This window comes from Hippocampus comes, unplaced genomic scaffold (genome assembly GCF_001891065.2).
Source record: "Hippocampus comes isolate QL1 unplaced genomic scaffold, H_comes_QL1_v1.1 scaffold237, whole genome shotgun sequence".
Classification (NCBI taxonomy): Eukaryota; Metazoa; Chordata; class Actinopteri; order Syngnathiformes; family Syngnathidae; genus Hippocampus; species Hippocampus comes.
Genome location: NW_017806159.1, coordinates 757,864 through 773,312, shown reverse-complemented (window position 1 = coordinate 773,312; position 15,449 = coordinate 757,864). Strand labels below are relative to the sequence as shown.

Sequence of the window (15,449 nt, the reverse complement as noted above, 5' to 3'; positions counted from 1 at the left end):
TGTTCTCGCGCGTTTTGGTGTGTGTGTGTGTGTGTGTGTGTGTGTGTGTGTGTGTGTGTGTGTGTGTGTGTGTGTGTGTGTGTGTGTGAGAGAGACTCTTTTCACACGCAAATCCTGAGTTGCTGGCACTTCCTGACAGTGACACACAAGAGAGCATGGGAAAGGTTGTGACCACCTCCGCATTAATGGGGTGGGCCTCTCTCGCCACCTCATGATTTGATGACGGTTCAGGGCGGGGGGAGGGGGGCCAACAATTCGTTTCGAGGACCAATGCATCTCCGTAGTACAAATGAATGTATTCCTTAAATGCAAGACACATGAGTGTCTTGACCACTTGGCGTGAATGAATGTGTGTGATTAAAACCGTGATGGGGCCTGACTCAAACATTCACTTGAAAATGAATTACCAACGCCATTATCTTAGATGTTTTTCCAATACACAGAATTGAAATATTACTTTGGCTTTCTACAGTAATGGAAAAAAAATATTAGCAAATGCTGCTTCCGTTTTGTTTCAATTAAAGGTAATGGAAGTACACTTAATTTATACTCATCGTACAAATTTGGGTCACTGCTAGCAGTTTTTAAAGCCGTGGGTAATCGCAGTAAGAATAAATATACATTCACAGAAAATAATACATAATCGATTAAAAAGAGCCCTCTAAATTGTAATAGAATCGAATTGTGAGGTGGCGAGAGATTCCCCCACAGTGCAATTCAGTCCACTATCCTTCCAGTGAGCTTCTAAAGGCAAAATAAATAACAATAATTTTGCAGCTACTTGCATGACTGTAAGATGACTATGAGACTGCAAAAAAATTCAACCACAGTGGCTCACACTCACAAAAAAATAAAAGAAATAAGTAATACGCTGCAATGAAAATAGCTTGGGGTGCAGAGAATTGCTAAAATAATCCCTCTCCTTGTACATTGACCCCTTCATTTTGCTAAGAAACATCAACCCAGTCACAGCATTGATTATTTGAGATACTCCCAAGGGCTGAAGAGTCCAGTTATTTGCTCAGTGCAATTATCTTGTCGCCTGCAAATTACTCCATGCGTCAGAAAAGTGTCAACCTTCAAACCATATAAACCAGACTACCTTCTTACCTTGCTGTCCAGTTTCTTCATGGTAACCAGGTCCAGGGACTTGAGGGAGTGGCCCGAGGGGGAGATGAAATACAGACAGGCGTGGACCCGCGAGTCGTGGTAGTTGAAAAGGGAGCGCCTGATTTTGAGTTCCTCCTGCAGGTAACTCTCAAACTGCCGGTCGATATAGTCCACCACCGGCTGATAGCTGCAAGACAGACGGACGATGGTTAACGGTGACGTCGTAAATCACACGCTCGCTCGTTGGCTCGCTCTGACCTCTCCTGTTTGTTCATTTGGTCTCCGAATCCCACCGTGTTAACCACGGTGAGGCGCAGTCGCACGTTACTCTCCTGCAGGTCGTAGGTTTGAGCCCGCAGCTGCACCTCAGGCTCAAAGTGAGACGACTCAAAGTTTTCAAAGTTGGTGCTGAACAGAGTGTCCATCAGGGTGGACTTGCCGATACCAGTTTCACCTGAAGACAGATCAGACAGACCGTCAAAATAAGATAAACTTTAATAGAATGACTCTTTTTTTCCCTGAACATTTTTTCCTTTTCAGGCCATTGTCAAAACATTTAGATTTTTGTTTTTTCTGCAATGCTCCATATTACACAAACATAAATTCTCTGGACTTGCCGATACCAGTTTCACCTGAAGACAGATAAGACAGACCGTCAAAATAGTAAAATAAATGTCTTTTTTTCCCTGAACATGTTTTCCTTCACAGGCCATTGTCAAAACATTTAGATGTTTTCTTCTGCTGCGCTCCATATTACACAGAAACATAAATTTCTATTTAAACTCCAGAGTCAAAAGCAGAAACTTTTTAAGATGTGGCGGATTTATTCATTCAAACCCGGTGATTAGTTGGGGCATGCAATGACTACATTTGCCATAAATTTCTATTTAAACTCCAGAGTCAAAAGCAGAAACTTTTTAAGATGTGGCAGATGTATTCATTCAAACCGGTGATTAAAAGGGGCATGCAATGACTACATTCGTTGAAATACAGTAATTCACAATTGTATTTCAAGGCCAGGAGTTGGACTGAAAAACGGGATGATGACAGTGGAAGAGGCCCATGGTTTAATAGGATTACAGTTTCCTCCAAATGTGACCTTATTTGGTCAACATCATTGTTTTGTTTTGGGTTTTTTTGAATGTATGAGTGTCAAGCAGCATACCGATGCAGAGGATGTTGAAGCAGAATCCCTGATCGGTGGACTTGTTGACCAACTGGTCTGGGAGGCTGTCAAAACCAACGTGGCCTGCCAGGGAGAGAGGCCGGAGTCCCTTATCCTAAATAAAACAATACACACGCACACACACACACAAAATATGCTTTGTCACAACCTTCCACAAAATTCAAAAACACAATAGCACACTCGAAAAATGAAAAAAGATGCACAACAAAGATTAAGGAAATATTTTCTGATACAGAGCATGTGTCATAATATTGTGTGATTGTCCAAGTGCTTCCAATACACAACAGAGCAGGTACACGTATTCTCTATTATAACACGTGTGTTACTAATACAAGAGTGCAGAATGTAATGATAGTCATATCTGGTTTGGTGCCACTGTGCTGTATATTCCGATCGAATATCTGTTATTAGGGGACGAAGATGAACCCATGTAAGTGTTATAAATGAGTTTGAACACTTTTGAGATTTCCTGGTGAGTGTAATTATAAATGCCAACGTCTCCCAAACTTCACAGCAGTCAGTTGAGTGACGTGATTGCTTCTTTCAAGACAGCTAACGCCCCTCCGGTAATAGATGTTTCTACTAGGCCGATGAGCAAAGCACTTGATAAGATAAATTTAGCATGAACACGTACACGAGGTGGATACACGCATTTGATTTCTGTGACCAAACCGTGTTGTGTTCAAAGGGAACGTGACTTAATTTGCTCAAGAGAGAAGTTGCGCTAGTTGTACGGCTAGCTAACTTCATTGTAGCCCCAGACACTCCCTTCTCGACTATGATTGTTATTAGAGCGAACAACAAAGAGATCAATACAAACCGGTTGCAGCGCAACATCGGAAGAAGCCATGTCTTTTCGATGGAAAGTAGAATTCCCCAAAAGTACCAGACACAGTACAATCAAACTTAATGAAAGTCAAATTCTTTTCTTTTTTCCCCCCCTCCAAAAGATTCCTGAATGGGACCGCCTCACCACGGCCAGACTAGACCAAGTTAAAGAAGAGATAATTATGTCTCAAATGGTCTTTGTGAATCGACTTAAAATGCGATCTAATTAGAGGTACACTTTAAGTTTTCAATTTATAAAACAGAATTGTTCCCAAAATAAAAAGTTTGAAAATAAATATGCGCGACATGTTGCTTTATCAAACCGATTTTTAGACGAGTCACCTTTTTTTCAAGTTGGTACAGTCCTATAGCGTGTTGCATTCAATACATCCTAAGTGTGGGGAATTTGTCAACTATACAGACTAACAAACCTATAGTTGTTTTACATATTCTCTTACTTTCATGTTGGATGCATGAAAATACAAAAAAAAATAAAGTTATAGGAAATTTGCCTCCCTCCGGTTCGACAGTAGAAAGTCAATTTTTCCAAAATATTGTATGACAAATTTACGTGGGGAACGGTAATGTAACACGATGACGAGAGAGATTAATGGCAATGTGCGTCCCCTATCGGTCATGGCTTAAAACTGATCAGCCCATGATGGAAGAAAGGAGGAGGCCCTGTGGAGATGCTGTCATCGGCTGTCAACCACCGCGAAATGACAACGGACTCATTTCCAAACGTTTTGGTGTCATGTAAATAATTTATCTGGTTGGATAATGAAAATGATGGCGTCCCCGTGCACGGTTCAGGCCGTGCAGGAGTTCCTAATGGGGAGAGGAGGGCGAGTCCAACAGATGGAGCTCATCGATCACTTCGCGACGATGTGGGGTGGCGCAAGTGACCCGTTGAAGGAGGAGGAGGCTTTGAAAGGCGTCGTGGACATGCTCGGTGTCGTGGAAGTGGAAAGCGGCGTGAAATATGTGCGTTTGAATGAGGTTAGTAGCGCGCGCTCTGTGACGCGCGTGGACGGGGACAGTCACGAGCACGCAACCGAGTGCAACGGCAACGTGCGCGAAACAGCGGACGACAACAAGCTCGTCAGCGGCAACCCTGACAACAAACAGCGAACAGGTGAGTGTTGATCGAACTAACTGGCATCCTCTTGGCTTTGGTCTACTTCCAACCTGTCACTTGACCGTATTGCATTTCTTTTTTGCGTGTAAATAAGTATTTGTAGATTTATACATTAATGTTCAGTAGCTATTAAAGTGTCTGTTTTAGACAATATCGTGCAGGTATGGTTCACTCTGGGCAGCCCATCTGGTGCTACTTTTCAACCCTTGAAAGGAGGCAATATGAAGCTTCATGCAAACATTGTATAGCTGTACCGTTTGTTTGTTTCTGTGCTGTCCTCCTGATGTCTAAAAATGTACATTTTAAGGCCAACGATCAAGGTGAATATTTGGTTTTGCTTGCTTTTTTATATAAAATGGGAATTGGTCTTTTGAACCCAAGTACACATTAGCGATGCATCGTTTTGAAAAGCCAAGACGAAGCAAGGTATGGTCAGCAAAACTGTGCTTGGAACAAGACTCTTGGGAGTTGTTCAGACTTTTACCACTGAGGGCCTTATACAGGACATTTAAAGGATGCAGAAGCAAAAAAACAATCCTGTGCATGTCAAGATGTGTTAAGCAGTTAAATATAGCAAATAAAAACTGTCTAAATATCAGCTTTCTTGCTTGGGTGACATTCAGAGACTGAGGAAATAATTTTTAGTGTGACATCTTGTACATTTAACAAAATGTTTTATTGTGACATGACAACCCTTTTCTAATATCTATCTCTGTGTGTGTGTGTGTGTGTGTGTGTGTGTGTGTGTGTGTGTGTGTGGCTCAAATCCACCTGTGTGATGTTCTCATGCACTCTGTGTGCAATTTTATTTTTGGAATATGGGCCAGACAGCATAGTGACCGTGAACCACCTATGCCACATTATTCTCAGGTTGGGGGTTTGAATCTGGGCTGTGTGGAGTTTGCACGTTCTTGTTCTTGCATGGCTCCCTGCCACATTCCAAAAACGTGTATGCGGGTTTCATTCGTAGCTGACTTGACAAAAAAAACTTTTTCTATATTCTCATAGGTGCTTCTAGTCCACCTTCGTGCGACATGGATGAGGTCAAGAATCCAGACCCCACCCAGTCCAACAAGATCAACACCACTCCCGCTTCTGTGGGAAGTGGGGAGGTCAAGCTAAGGGAGAGGAGACGGCGCGAGTCGGCTCCGGTGATCGGGGTGCCGGAACTGGACCACCCCGCCATCTCCCAAAGCCAGGTAGTCCGAGGGGCCCGCAGGGTGTCCAAAGGCTCCCAGCGGGCGTTGCTGACAAGCTGCCTGTCTGAGGACAGCACCATTGAAGGCCTGGAACACAGTCTTGATGTGAACACACCCAAAGGGAGCCGCAGGAACTTCATCGAGCTGATGATGAATTGTTCTCCTCAAGTGAGTTTAAAATCGTACATGCATTTTAGTTTTGACGAAAAAATTTTGTCGGTGACAATATGAGGGTGAATGGTTGTTTGTGTGTATGCGCCCTCATGTTTGGCTGTCAGCTCGACATCTTTAACCCTCGTCATCCTCCCTCCACAGGTCCGGCGGTCTCTCATTCATCGAGGTCCGCGCCTTCGAGACTCGATGAGAAGCGACGGCGATTCGGCGTCTCTCCTCTCCTCGGTCACCGACGAGGACTGCCCGTCTGTGACCCTTGACCCGATGGAGCACGAGTGGATGCTGTGCGCCTCGGACGGCCTGTGGGAGAGCCTGCAGCCCCTCCTGGCCGTGGAGGCCGGCCTGGTAGCCAAGAAAGACTTTGTCACCGGCTTCACGTGCCTCCACTGGGCCGCCAAGCAGGGCAAAGCAGAGCTGCTCTCGCAATTGCTGAAGTTTGCCAAGGACAACGGCGTGGCCGTGAACGTCAACGTGAAGTCTGGCGCTGGGTATACACCGCTACACCTGGCAGCCATGCATGGACACACTCAGGTAAGATGCGGCCCGGTCATGGGATTTAAGCAGCATACAGTCGTGTGAATGGCTGCAGAAAATCAACCCATCCAGTTTCTGTCTCATCCAAATTTATTTTGAGGGCACATTTAAAACAACTGTGGGGACCGAAGTGCTGTGCTGTGACGTAACATGACATTACACCAGCTCAGAACAATTAAACCAAAAGTAAAACAAATGAAATATTGAATGCCAATAGCTAGGGGGGGGAAAAAATCATAGTGCACACAACTGGTAACTATTTATTCATGGCCAAGGAATGCCAAAGAGCAAGCGTCTCCATAGCGCTCGTGCTCATTAGGATTGCAGATGAGCTGGAGCCGATCCCAGCGACTTTGGGTTAAGAGGCGGCTTGCCCTCTGGCTTCGTCGCCAGTCAACCACAAATTCACGTCTAGACAAAAACAAGCATTCACGCTCACATTCACACCAATGGGCGAGTTTAAAACTCTTCCATGAACCTCAAAGGTATGATTTTTGGAATGTGGGCGTAGGCAGGAGTGTCTGGAGCAAATTCTTGCAAGCGTGTTGAGAAGGTTGGAGCTGATATTCAAACCCCAAAATCTCAGAACTGTAAGGCAGACATGACAACATTACCGTTTTGTGGAGTGCGGTTTAAATTTAATCTGATAAAATCATCACAAAAAATATGGTCTACTGTTTGACCTCCCAGCAAGGTAATGGACCCAAAGCACAAGAGAAAAAAACCCTCCTCAACTCACTTCAACGTAGCTGCTTGGCTCCAAGATAGCACCAAAGCGACACTTGTATTGATTTATCCTGCAGAAAAAAACTGCAACTAGCTGAGGATAGGTTCCAGAATCCGAAATTTGTTTCCGCCTTGGGAATCATGTTGATTAATCGGCCAAGAAGAAGCATTTTAAATGCATGCTCGTTGTCCTTCTGGATGGTCAGGTGATGCGTGTGCTGCTCTCCGACTGGGAGGCGGACCCTGATGTGAGGGATTACAGCGGCCGACGAGCCCTCCAGTACCTCCCCACGCCGCTGCCTGCAAACCTGCGGGACCAAGGACTAGTCACCTCGCCGAGGGCGGAGTCCGACAACGAACACGTGAACGTCAGCGGTGGAGGCCAACGCGGCTGGAGGTTCCCCAAAGTGCTCCAGGGAAACCTGAACCCGCTGCGCCTCCTCAACCAGTCAGCGGGAGCCTCCGATGAGGCGCTCGGGAATGGGAGGACCAAGGGGGGCATGTTTCGAAAGTCGTCTCTGAGCAGGCTGAACGCTCGGCTACATCGAGGGCGACACAGGGCGCAGATTATACATAGCGCTTCCTTTAGGGACACGGGGGAAGTGGGGAGAGGAGACGAGCTTCCCAGCACCCCGCAGCGAACGCGGCCGCTCTCCAACCTGTTTGGATGAGGCCGCTCGAAAGCAGCTATCTATTTATTAAGAGTTTCGTGAAAGGATTTTTAGAACTGCAATTGTGTATTTTACGGACAAGCCTTTTTAAAGTTTTAAAGTCACAAAACACTTTTTTCCAACAACTGAAGTTGATTTTTGTTCCTTTTTTTTTTCAATCCTACACGGAGGGACTAATTTATTTAAGTAGCATTTTAAAATTTTTATTTTTTGCTAAAATTTTATTTTTTGCTACACGTTATCTAATTTATTTCAGACGGACAATGATTGCATCCTTGAATGTTTTTTTTTTTCTTCGTGGGAGGGAGGGAAGGGAAGTTTTGTAATTTCACATTGGTGGAAGATCACTAATCAAAAATGTTATTTCTGTTGCACAATATAGCTACAAAAAGTAGGAGTTTTTCCTTTTTTTTTTTTTAATTCCCGTATTGACAATTGTTCTACATTCACGCTTTGGTACATTTGTTCTATTTGCACTTGTCACTTTGAATATTGTAAACACACAAAAAACTTGCTGAAACTACAAACATGACCTCGGCTGTTTTAATAGTCACAGCACTTAACATTTATAAACCAGATCACGTTTCCGTTTGCTTTTCACGAAATTGGGTGTTGTTTTGCACTGGTGGGGGGTGTGTGGGCTTTGGCTTGTTCCAATAACCGAAGGACACTAATCAGTTGCATGACCAGGCTGTTTTATATTTTGTGGAGGCAATACTTTTTTTTTTCTCAAATCTGCTTATCATTGTGCTGTTTCTGCTTCAAGGTGAAGTATATTCATTCCAACCGTAATTGCAAATGGTGACAGATTTGGTCACTTATTTAATGCTGTGCCTCTTTTGAGATTTGCTGAATAAATGTCAGTGAACATGACACGATGAGTTCAGGGACCTAGACAACCCACGTAGCACACATTGGTAAATATGCAATCAAACAAGAACAGTCACATTCAACACTCTGGAATGCATTTGTTTTTAAGATGGCGTAGCTTCACATGTACAAGTGTAATAGTTCGGTGTTTGTTCAACGTGAATTTAGATTAGAATGTACGGTATGATTCGTTGAAGTCCTTGTTTCTTGAACGTGACCCTTTCTTAAAATGAGCCGATTGCATTTATATCACACGATCGCCTCCCATTTTGTATTTTGTACATCTGACCTCATGTTGTAGAGTAAAGCAAAAATCGGTACTACAAGCGTACTGTGACATCATTTTTCACCTGCATGAAGTGTGGGAAACACTGTTTACATAAATACTGTGAAGTTACCATTGAGTAATAGCCAAGTTGATTGTTCCCATTTGTCCGAACCTTTTATGTGAAATAAAGCAATATTTAGTATCGGATTGCCTCATGTTTAATGATGAGCCCAAGCCACAAGATGAGTTAACACACTCCCTCCTGACACCAGTCTGCTATCAGCTGGTGATGCTGAAAAATTGATGATCTGATGTCCTGTAATTGCACCATAGCCGCAGCTGCTCAACACCACTTTCAGTATTGTATGAGCAACGTTGCGCACCTGTTCACCGCATTTAATATGCATGTGTCATGCTCTCCGGGGCTTTGAATATGCAAACTCATAATGTTGAGTCTATTTTGCTGTGTTGCCTCACATGGCACTCTTTTGGTATGTTGACGTGCTATATTCTCTTGCATCATCTAGTCTAAATTAATTTGCAAGATCACTGCTTTGCTTAAGTCTCGCCCTGGGTTTATAGTTGTTTTAGGCCGCTTTTGTATGACTGCTTATTTGGGTGAGAGAGCGAGAGAGCGGCTCTCTGACTGCAGCTACTGACCTACATACACAGCGAAGGGAGTAATGCCTGTTATGTAAATTTCCCTGCCATCCATTCAGGGAATGGATGCCATTGGTGCTCTCATTCGACTAATCCATATTCAATCTAGCTCACATTCAGTCCCCAAAAGCCATATCCTGTGAGTCATTGATGGAGCCCAACATGCAACTAGAGAGAATTGTACCTCCAGCCCTCCAGTAATGGACTATAAATTCTACGCAACTGCAAATTACAAACAAAACAATTACTATTATGTAAGCGGTCATAGTTTTGTGGAAAGTTGCGATGTGATTTTTTTTTCTTTCTTTTATTAATTTTTTTTAAATTTGTGGTCGCAAGTAATGAGAATGTTTTTTTTCATCCACTGGAGGCTAGCCTAGAACCAATCAATCATAGGGCAATACAAGCCTCCGCAAGCCGATCAGATAATGGAAGGATAATACTACTAATAATTATGTAATAATAGTTTAATGTGTTTTTGTATTTTACAATAATAATATGATAACATGTCAATAGCAATCTAATTTAATTTGTTTTTTGTGTTTTTATTTTAGTATCCATCGTATTAATTTGTAATACTGACAAATTTCCACATAGTGTCGCTGTTCTAAACAAGCAGAGGTGTTGCGCGTACTTGTTGGTCCTCTCTCAGGTCAAAGTTGGTATGATGCGGAAGTGGCTTCTCTTGTGTTCATTTGCTATCGCGGCTCGTTGGCTGTCCTCAAAATCATTTTATTGTCTTTTATCGCGAAGTTGCCAGATGTGCGACAGTTAGATTTTTTTGTTCTAAGAGAAGTTTTAAGAGCTTCGTTTATATTACACGCGCGGGGTTTTAAGGTAAGTGCGAGTCAATGAACTATCCATGCTAACAAGGCTAGCCTGTAACCAACATGTACTTGATACCTCGCAGTAGGTAGCGTAGCCGCTAGTACCGCCGGATTGAAATATTTCTGTCATAATACAATATAATATTGTCCGTAACATTTCCGACATTACAACATTATTCATTCGATGTCAAATGTGGCACGACGGTTTATTAAAAACTAACTCTTTATCAAGACCTTGAATGCACGCCTGTAGAAGTTAGATGGATTCCTGGTAAGCGCATGAAAATAAGTAACAGTACAAAATTCGAGGTGTGACAATAAATATATAATTCAAACAACAAGTATTCCTCCTCTTTGTGGGCCAAACGACCGACCGGCATACTACAGAGAGATCCTGCAGTGATTGCTTTGTTCAGTGCACGAGAAGAGACAAAAGTTATGTCGAGAAAACTCAAGGCTGCTCACACTACAATGAGCATCTGACAGTTCCTGACTGAGAAGAACATCGCGATGTGTTCTTATTTTTCTCTGCCTCGTTCCCCAAGATCAAGGGTGTCATCTAGGTCAAAGTACTAAAACAGTGTAATTTTCAAGTTATGATCATTTATCGTTGTTAACTTCATTGCTACTTGCAAATGCGTGGGATCAAACGATGACCTGAATGATAACTGCTTTGGTCCGGTGGCTGCATGGCTCGTAGTGGCTAACCTGCTAATGCTACATGTGCAGGCTGTGCAAACGCTTCTCAGGTTTTCTTGACTTTCACATCATCATTTGAGTGGTACTTTTCATTTGGATGAAAAATCATAGATTTTGTCACACCAGTCATGGAAGTTTTCTGACACAGCTTGTGCATGCAGAGAAAATCTGAAATCACCCAAAACATGTGCTTAGCTACTACCACCACTCGTTCATCATTAACAGTGTAATGTTTTTATTTTTCCCTCCAAAACAGGATTGAAAGTTGTCTTGGTGGCTCGTTCACTGAATAACGCATAGCCTGAGAAAAACACAGTATCCTGGATTCTTAACACTATTCAGTTATTTCTAATCATAACAGTCTTCTCAAACCTCCACTAGGTTTCAAGTGCTGTCTGCCACAATGACCACCATCGTCCATGACACCACAGAGGCGGTGTGCCTCTCTGCCGAGTACAACATGTATTTGAAGCCCATCGCCAAAATGACCATCAGCGTGACGCTTCCACAGCTCAAGCTGCCGGGAAAGAGCATCTCCAACTGGGAGGTAATGGAGAGAGTAAAGGCCATGGTGGTGCCCGACCAGTTCTCAGCCCTGCGGGTCTCCAAGAGCACCATGGACTTCATTCGTTTTGAGGGAGAAGTGGAGAACAAAACGGTTGTTAAGAGTCTGTTGAGTCGCCTGGATGGGAAGAGCATCAAACTTAGTGGATTTACTGATGTACTGAAAGTAAGCCTCAAAAAGGACACTTTGTTAGGATGAGTACAACTGATAAATGCTTTGACTGAGCTAAAATTAATATGGAAACAGCTTGAAAGATTGAGACTTTTTTTTTTTTTCCTCCCAGGTTCGTGCAGTGGAGAACAAAGTGGACTTCCCAACAAGGCACGACTGGGACTCGTTCTTTCGAGATGCCAAAGACATGAACGAAACTCTTCCGGGTGAGCGACCGGACACGATTCACTTGGAAGGTCTGCCCTGCCGCTGGTTCAGTCAGAAACAAAGCGGTTTTCCCGATCGCCCGTGTGAAGAGGCTCTCATCGCTGTCTTTGAGGCCTTTGGCAAGGTACACCTGTTTCAGTACTGTCTGAATTTTTATTTCAGCCGTGTGAACCTGTGAAGGTAAGAAATGTTATTTCGTGGTTTCTATGCAAAATCACTGCTTTTCAGGAAATTAAAAAAAAAAAACCTCTTGCTTGAGTTATAAAGCAACAGAAGCACACCATCGTTGAAGGATTGTTTAACACATTCGAACACACAAAATATATTTTCATTGCTTCCGATGATGGAAACAAACAAACGGTATTTGTCGATTCAGGTGCGCAACGTGGACATCCCAATGCTGGATCCGTATCGGGAGGAGATGCTGGACAAAAACTTTAATACTTTTAGTTTCGGGGGCCATCTGAACTTTGAGGCTTATGTGCAGTATCACGAATACTGCGGCTTCACCAAGGCCATGGACACGATGCGCGGCATGAAGTTGATGCTGAAAGGAGATGATGGAAAGGCAGTGGCCTGCAACATCAAGGTACGGTAAATGCCACTCTCCTGCTCGACGCCACATAAGCCGGCACACTGCTCCTTTTATTCCTGATCATGAACTGATTGACCAACTTGCCCCTATTAAACACGATTCATTTTAATTCTGCAAGTAATTTAGACGTCTTAAGGGAGCCGTGTGGGAGGCAACAAGTGTGAGACACAGTTGAGCTTGTTTCAGCTCAGAGTCACCGGGCTCCTTTAAGACCTTTTAATGTAATGAGAATCAAAGCGGCTCATGTCGTGTCGGGAGGGAGGCTAATTCAAATGAGTATGAAAGGTCTGCTGCACAAATCTGTACTTAGAGATAAGCTCGAGTTACATTTGTTTACTAAGAGGCCAAACACAATCCATTTCCTTTTGCTTGGAGTTTGTGAAAAGTGTTTTCAAAGTAAAATGTGCTCATTGTTACCAAATATAATAAATTGGTTCCTTTACCATTTCGACCATTTTGTTTTCGTTTTGGTACAGATCAGCTTATCACTCTATCAATTGCTGAAGTTTTGATACATGATCGTGCTTAAGCCTCCCAGTATAAAAAAATATATAACCGATCATGTGTTGTTGTTTTTTTTTTGTCATGTGGACAACAATAAACACATTTAAAGTTGTTCATATCCAGATTTGGTTTTTGTATTCCCTCCAGGTGACGTTTGACACCACAAAGCATCTCGGTGAGTCAGCTGTGAAGAAGCGAAACCTGGAGAGGCTCAAGCTGCAGGAGTTAGAGAAGCAGCGAGAGGAACAGAAGCGGCGGGAGAAAGAAGAAGAAGAGCGACGTAAAGAGCAAGAGCGGTAGGAACCTCCCACCTCCCCTCAAAGTTAACACGAGAAGTTGTGATACTATTCCAGCCGATATTGACCCAGCCCAAACGGGCTCTTTTGCAGGAAACAGAAGGAGCAGGAAGAAGAGGAGCGGGAGCGAAAGAAGGAGGAGAAGCAGCGCAAGCGTGAGCAGAAGCTGCAGGAGAGAGAAGAGAGGAGGAACATGAAGAGGGTGAGGAAGCAGCAGGAGGAGGAGCAGAAGAAGCTTCAGATGAAGATCGCCATGGAGGAAAGGAGGCTTCTATTGGTCCAGCGCAACCTGGAATCAATCCGCCTCATCGCTGAGCTGCTGGCCAGAGCCAAGGTACCGTTTAAGGAACACCTTTGCAGGCCGCCACCTCACATGATCTACAGGGTGGGCCATAAGTTTCCATTCATAGGGTTTGAATACCTATGGTACCTGTGATATTTAGGGTATCCCAGACATAAAATATTCATACATGTTCCTATGAATGCAAACTGATGGACCACCAGTCCAGTTATTGACCAAGGTTGGAGGGGTCCAGAGCCAAAGTAACGCTTATTGTAGCAGCCTGGGTAGCCACCAGTCTGTCTTAGTTACATATAAGACTTCTCTTCCATCCAAGGCGGTGAAGCAGCAGCAGCAGGAGAAGGAACGCGCCGAACGCGAGGAGCACGAAAAGCGGGAGAAGGCTCGGCAGGAGGAGGAGCGGGTCCGTCGCGAGCAGCAGGAGGCGTGCCGGCGCAAGCAGCAGGAGGAGCTCCTCAAGGTGGAGCTGGAGAAGGAACGGGCCTTGGACCTCCAACGGCGGGAGAAAGAACTGAGGGAGAAGCTGCTCTCCAACATGCTGAAGAAGAGCGGCGAGAAGGAGCAGGTGAACTCCGGAGGGAGCAAGGAGGCCCCAGATCCTGGCAGGGAAGATGCATCCCTGCTGGCCCTGGGTCAGCTAAATGGATTGAAGACAGCAGAGGGCAAAGAGAAACCAGTCTCCACACCTTCCGAAATGTCAGGAAAAGGCCGAGGGACAAAGGTGAGCAAGGTGGCTGAGGATGTGAAGAAGACGAAGGAGGAGAGGAGGAAAGAGGAGGAGAAGAGCCAGTACAGCAAGGAGCGTGACCGCAGCTCCAGGAGGCACCATTCCAGCAGCAGCAGGAGGAGAAGGAGCAGGAGTAGCAGCCACCGCAGGACCTCCAGGAGGAGCGACAGCCCGCGCCGCAATAGGAGGCACAGCCACAGCCACTGGAGCAGAAGCACAAGCTCCAGCCGGGACAGGAGCAGGAGCAGCAGAGGGAGGAGCTACAGCAGGGGAAGGAGCCGCAGGCACAGTCACCATCGACACAGCAGAGACGACTCCAGGAGCATCAGCCGGGACAGGAGTCGCCACGGCCGAGGATACAGACGGCGCAGCTACAGTCAAGACAGGAGTCACTCCAGAAGATGAACACGCTCCTCTTGACACGTTGCAGCCACGTTCTTCATTTTGACTTTTGGAAATCAAATGAAGAGCATATTTCAAAGACACGCAAACAGCTTGAGCATTGTTTTTCGCACGAACATCAACTCAAGTGTACTTGTACATTGTTAGCCATCCATTCCACACTCACTTGACATTGCATTGGCTCCATCGTGAAACAACATTGTCATTCACTGCCACTGACGAGTATACCGTTGTATTAATTTTTTTTTTTTTTTTTTCAAAGGGGATAGGTTGCGGAGCACCGTTTGCGTCCATTGGGACAAGTGGCTGCGTTTTGTGCAACCTTCCATTTCTTCTACCACTTTTACTGGTGAAAGGAGAGTCTCTATTCTTTAATTTGGTAGGTTTGGTGTCGATATAAACGGTGAACACAGTTTCTTGTGCGTCTTGAAATTGCCAAAATTCTCTAAAACGCCTGGCAGTGAATGAGGTCATGGGCAATCAGTCCAACAAATCAAGCAGACTAAAAGCATTAGATCAAATTCTTAAATAGCTTTTTTTCAGTTTCAATTTTTTCACTCATCTAACAGTATTTGTGCACTCACAAGCAAACAAATATGAATTTGTCTGCATTAGTAACATGAAAAAAAAAATTAAACAGCAACTACTTGACTAATAAGAATGCACTTGGAGAACTGAACTGTGTTTCGGATTAGCCCCCCCACAAACTCTGACCACTTCTGCAGCAACTGATGTCTTGCTGGAAGAAGCGAACCACCACAAATGTGAACTACTGACCACTTGAAAACAGT

The 15,449-nt window shown here is 44.3% G+C and overlaps 3 protein-coding genes across 3 annotated transcripts in view; 2 read left to right on the top strand and 1 right to left on the bottom strand.

The window, feature by feature from the left end:
* septin10 (septin 10) overlaps positions 1-3,276 on the bottom strand; it is a 10,701-nt gene extending 7,425 nt beyond the window's left edge. The window contains exons 1-4 of the mRNA XM_019895490.1: positions 3,117-3,276; positions 2,276-2,390; positions 1,369-1,564; positions 1,111-1,297 (exon numbers count right to left, since the gene is read on the bottom strand). Of these exons, the coding sequence (XP_019751049.1) occupies positions 1,111-1,297; positions 1,369-1,564; positions 2,276-2,390; positions 3,117-3,146 (528 nt within the window). The 5' untranslated portion in view covers positions 3,147-3,276. The remainder of the gene's footprint in view (positions 1-1,110; positions 1,298-1,368; positions 1,565-2,275; positions 2,391-3,116) is intronic.
* A 474-nt stretch (positions 3,277-3,750) lies between these two features.
* On the top strand, positions 3,751-8,908 carry sowahca (sosondowah ankyrin repeat domain family Ca). The gene is made up of 4 exons (XM_019895489.1): positions 3,751-4,259; positions 5,271-5,629; positions 5,777-6,166; positions 7,102-8,908. The coding sequence occupies exons 1-4, from the start codon at positions 3,905-3,907 to the stop codon at positions 7,564-7,566; spliced, it is 1,569 nt and encodes a 522-aa protein (XP_019751048.1). The 5' UTR covers positions 3,751-3,904; the 3' UTR covers positions 7,567-8,908.
* A 1,103-nt stretch (positions 8,909-10,011) lies between these two features.
* Positions 10,012-14,714, top strand: akap17a (A kinase (PRKA) anchor protein 17A). The gene is made up of 7 exons (XM_019895488.1): positions 10,012-10,201; positions 11,272-11,620; positions 11,739-11,957; positions 12,210-12,422; positions 13,080-13,228; positions 13,322-13,562; positions 13,846-14,714. The coding sequence occupies exons 2-7, from the start codon at positions 11,294-11,296 to the stop codon at positions 14,659-14,661; spliced, it is 1,965 nt and encodes a 654-aa protein (XP_019751047.1). The 5' UTR covers positions 10,012-10,201; positions 11,272-11,293; the 3' UTR covers positions 14,662-14,714.
* Positions 14,715-15,449: the final 735 nt, after the last annotated feature.

Bases quoted from the DNA above. Each gene is read 5' to 3' on its own strand.
- sowahca (XM_019895489.1), top strand. From the start codon at position 3,905: ATGAAAATGATGGCGTCCCCGTGCACGGTTCAGGCCGTGCAGGAGTTC. The intron at 4,260-5,270 runs GTGAGTGTTGAT...ATATTCTCATAG, and splicing joins TGACAACAAACAGCGAACAG to GTGCTTCTAGTCCACCTTCG. The intron at 6,167-7,101 runs GTAAGATGCGGC...CTGGATGGTCAG, and splicing joins CCATGCATGGACACACTCAG to GTGATGCGTGTGCTGCTCTC.
- akap17a (XM_019895488.1), top strand. From the start codon at position 11,294: ATGACCACCATCGTCCATGACACCACAGAGGCGGTGTGCCTCTCTGCC. The intron at 13,229-13,321 runs GTAGGAACCTCC...GCTCTTTTGCAG, and splicing joins CGACGTAAAGAGCAAGAGCG to GAAACAGAAGGAGCAGGAAG. The intron at 13,563-13,845 runs GTACCGTTTAAG...CTTCCATCCAAG, and splicing joins AGCTGCTGGCCAGAGCCAAG to GCGGTGAAGCAGCAGCAGCA.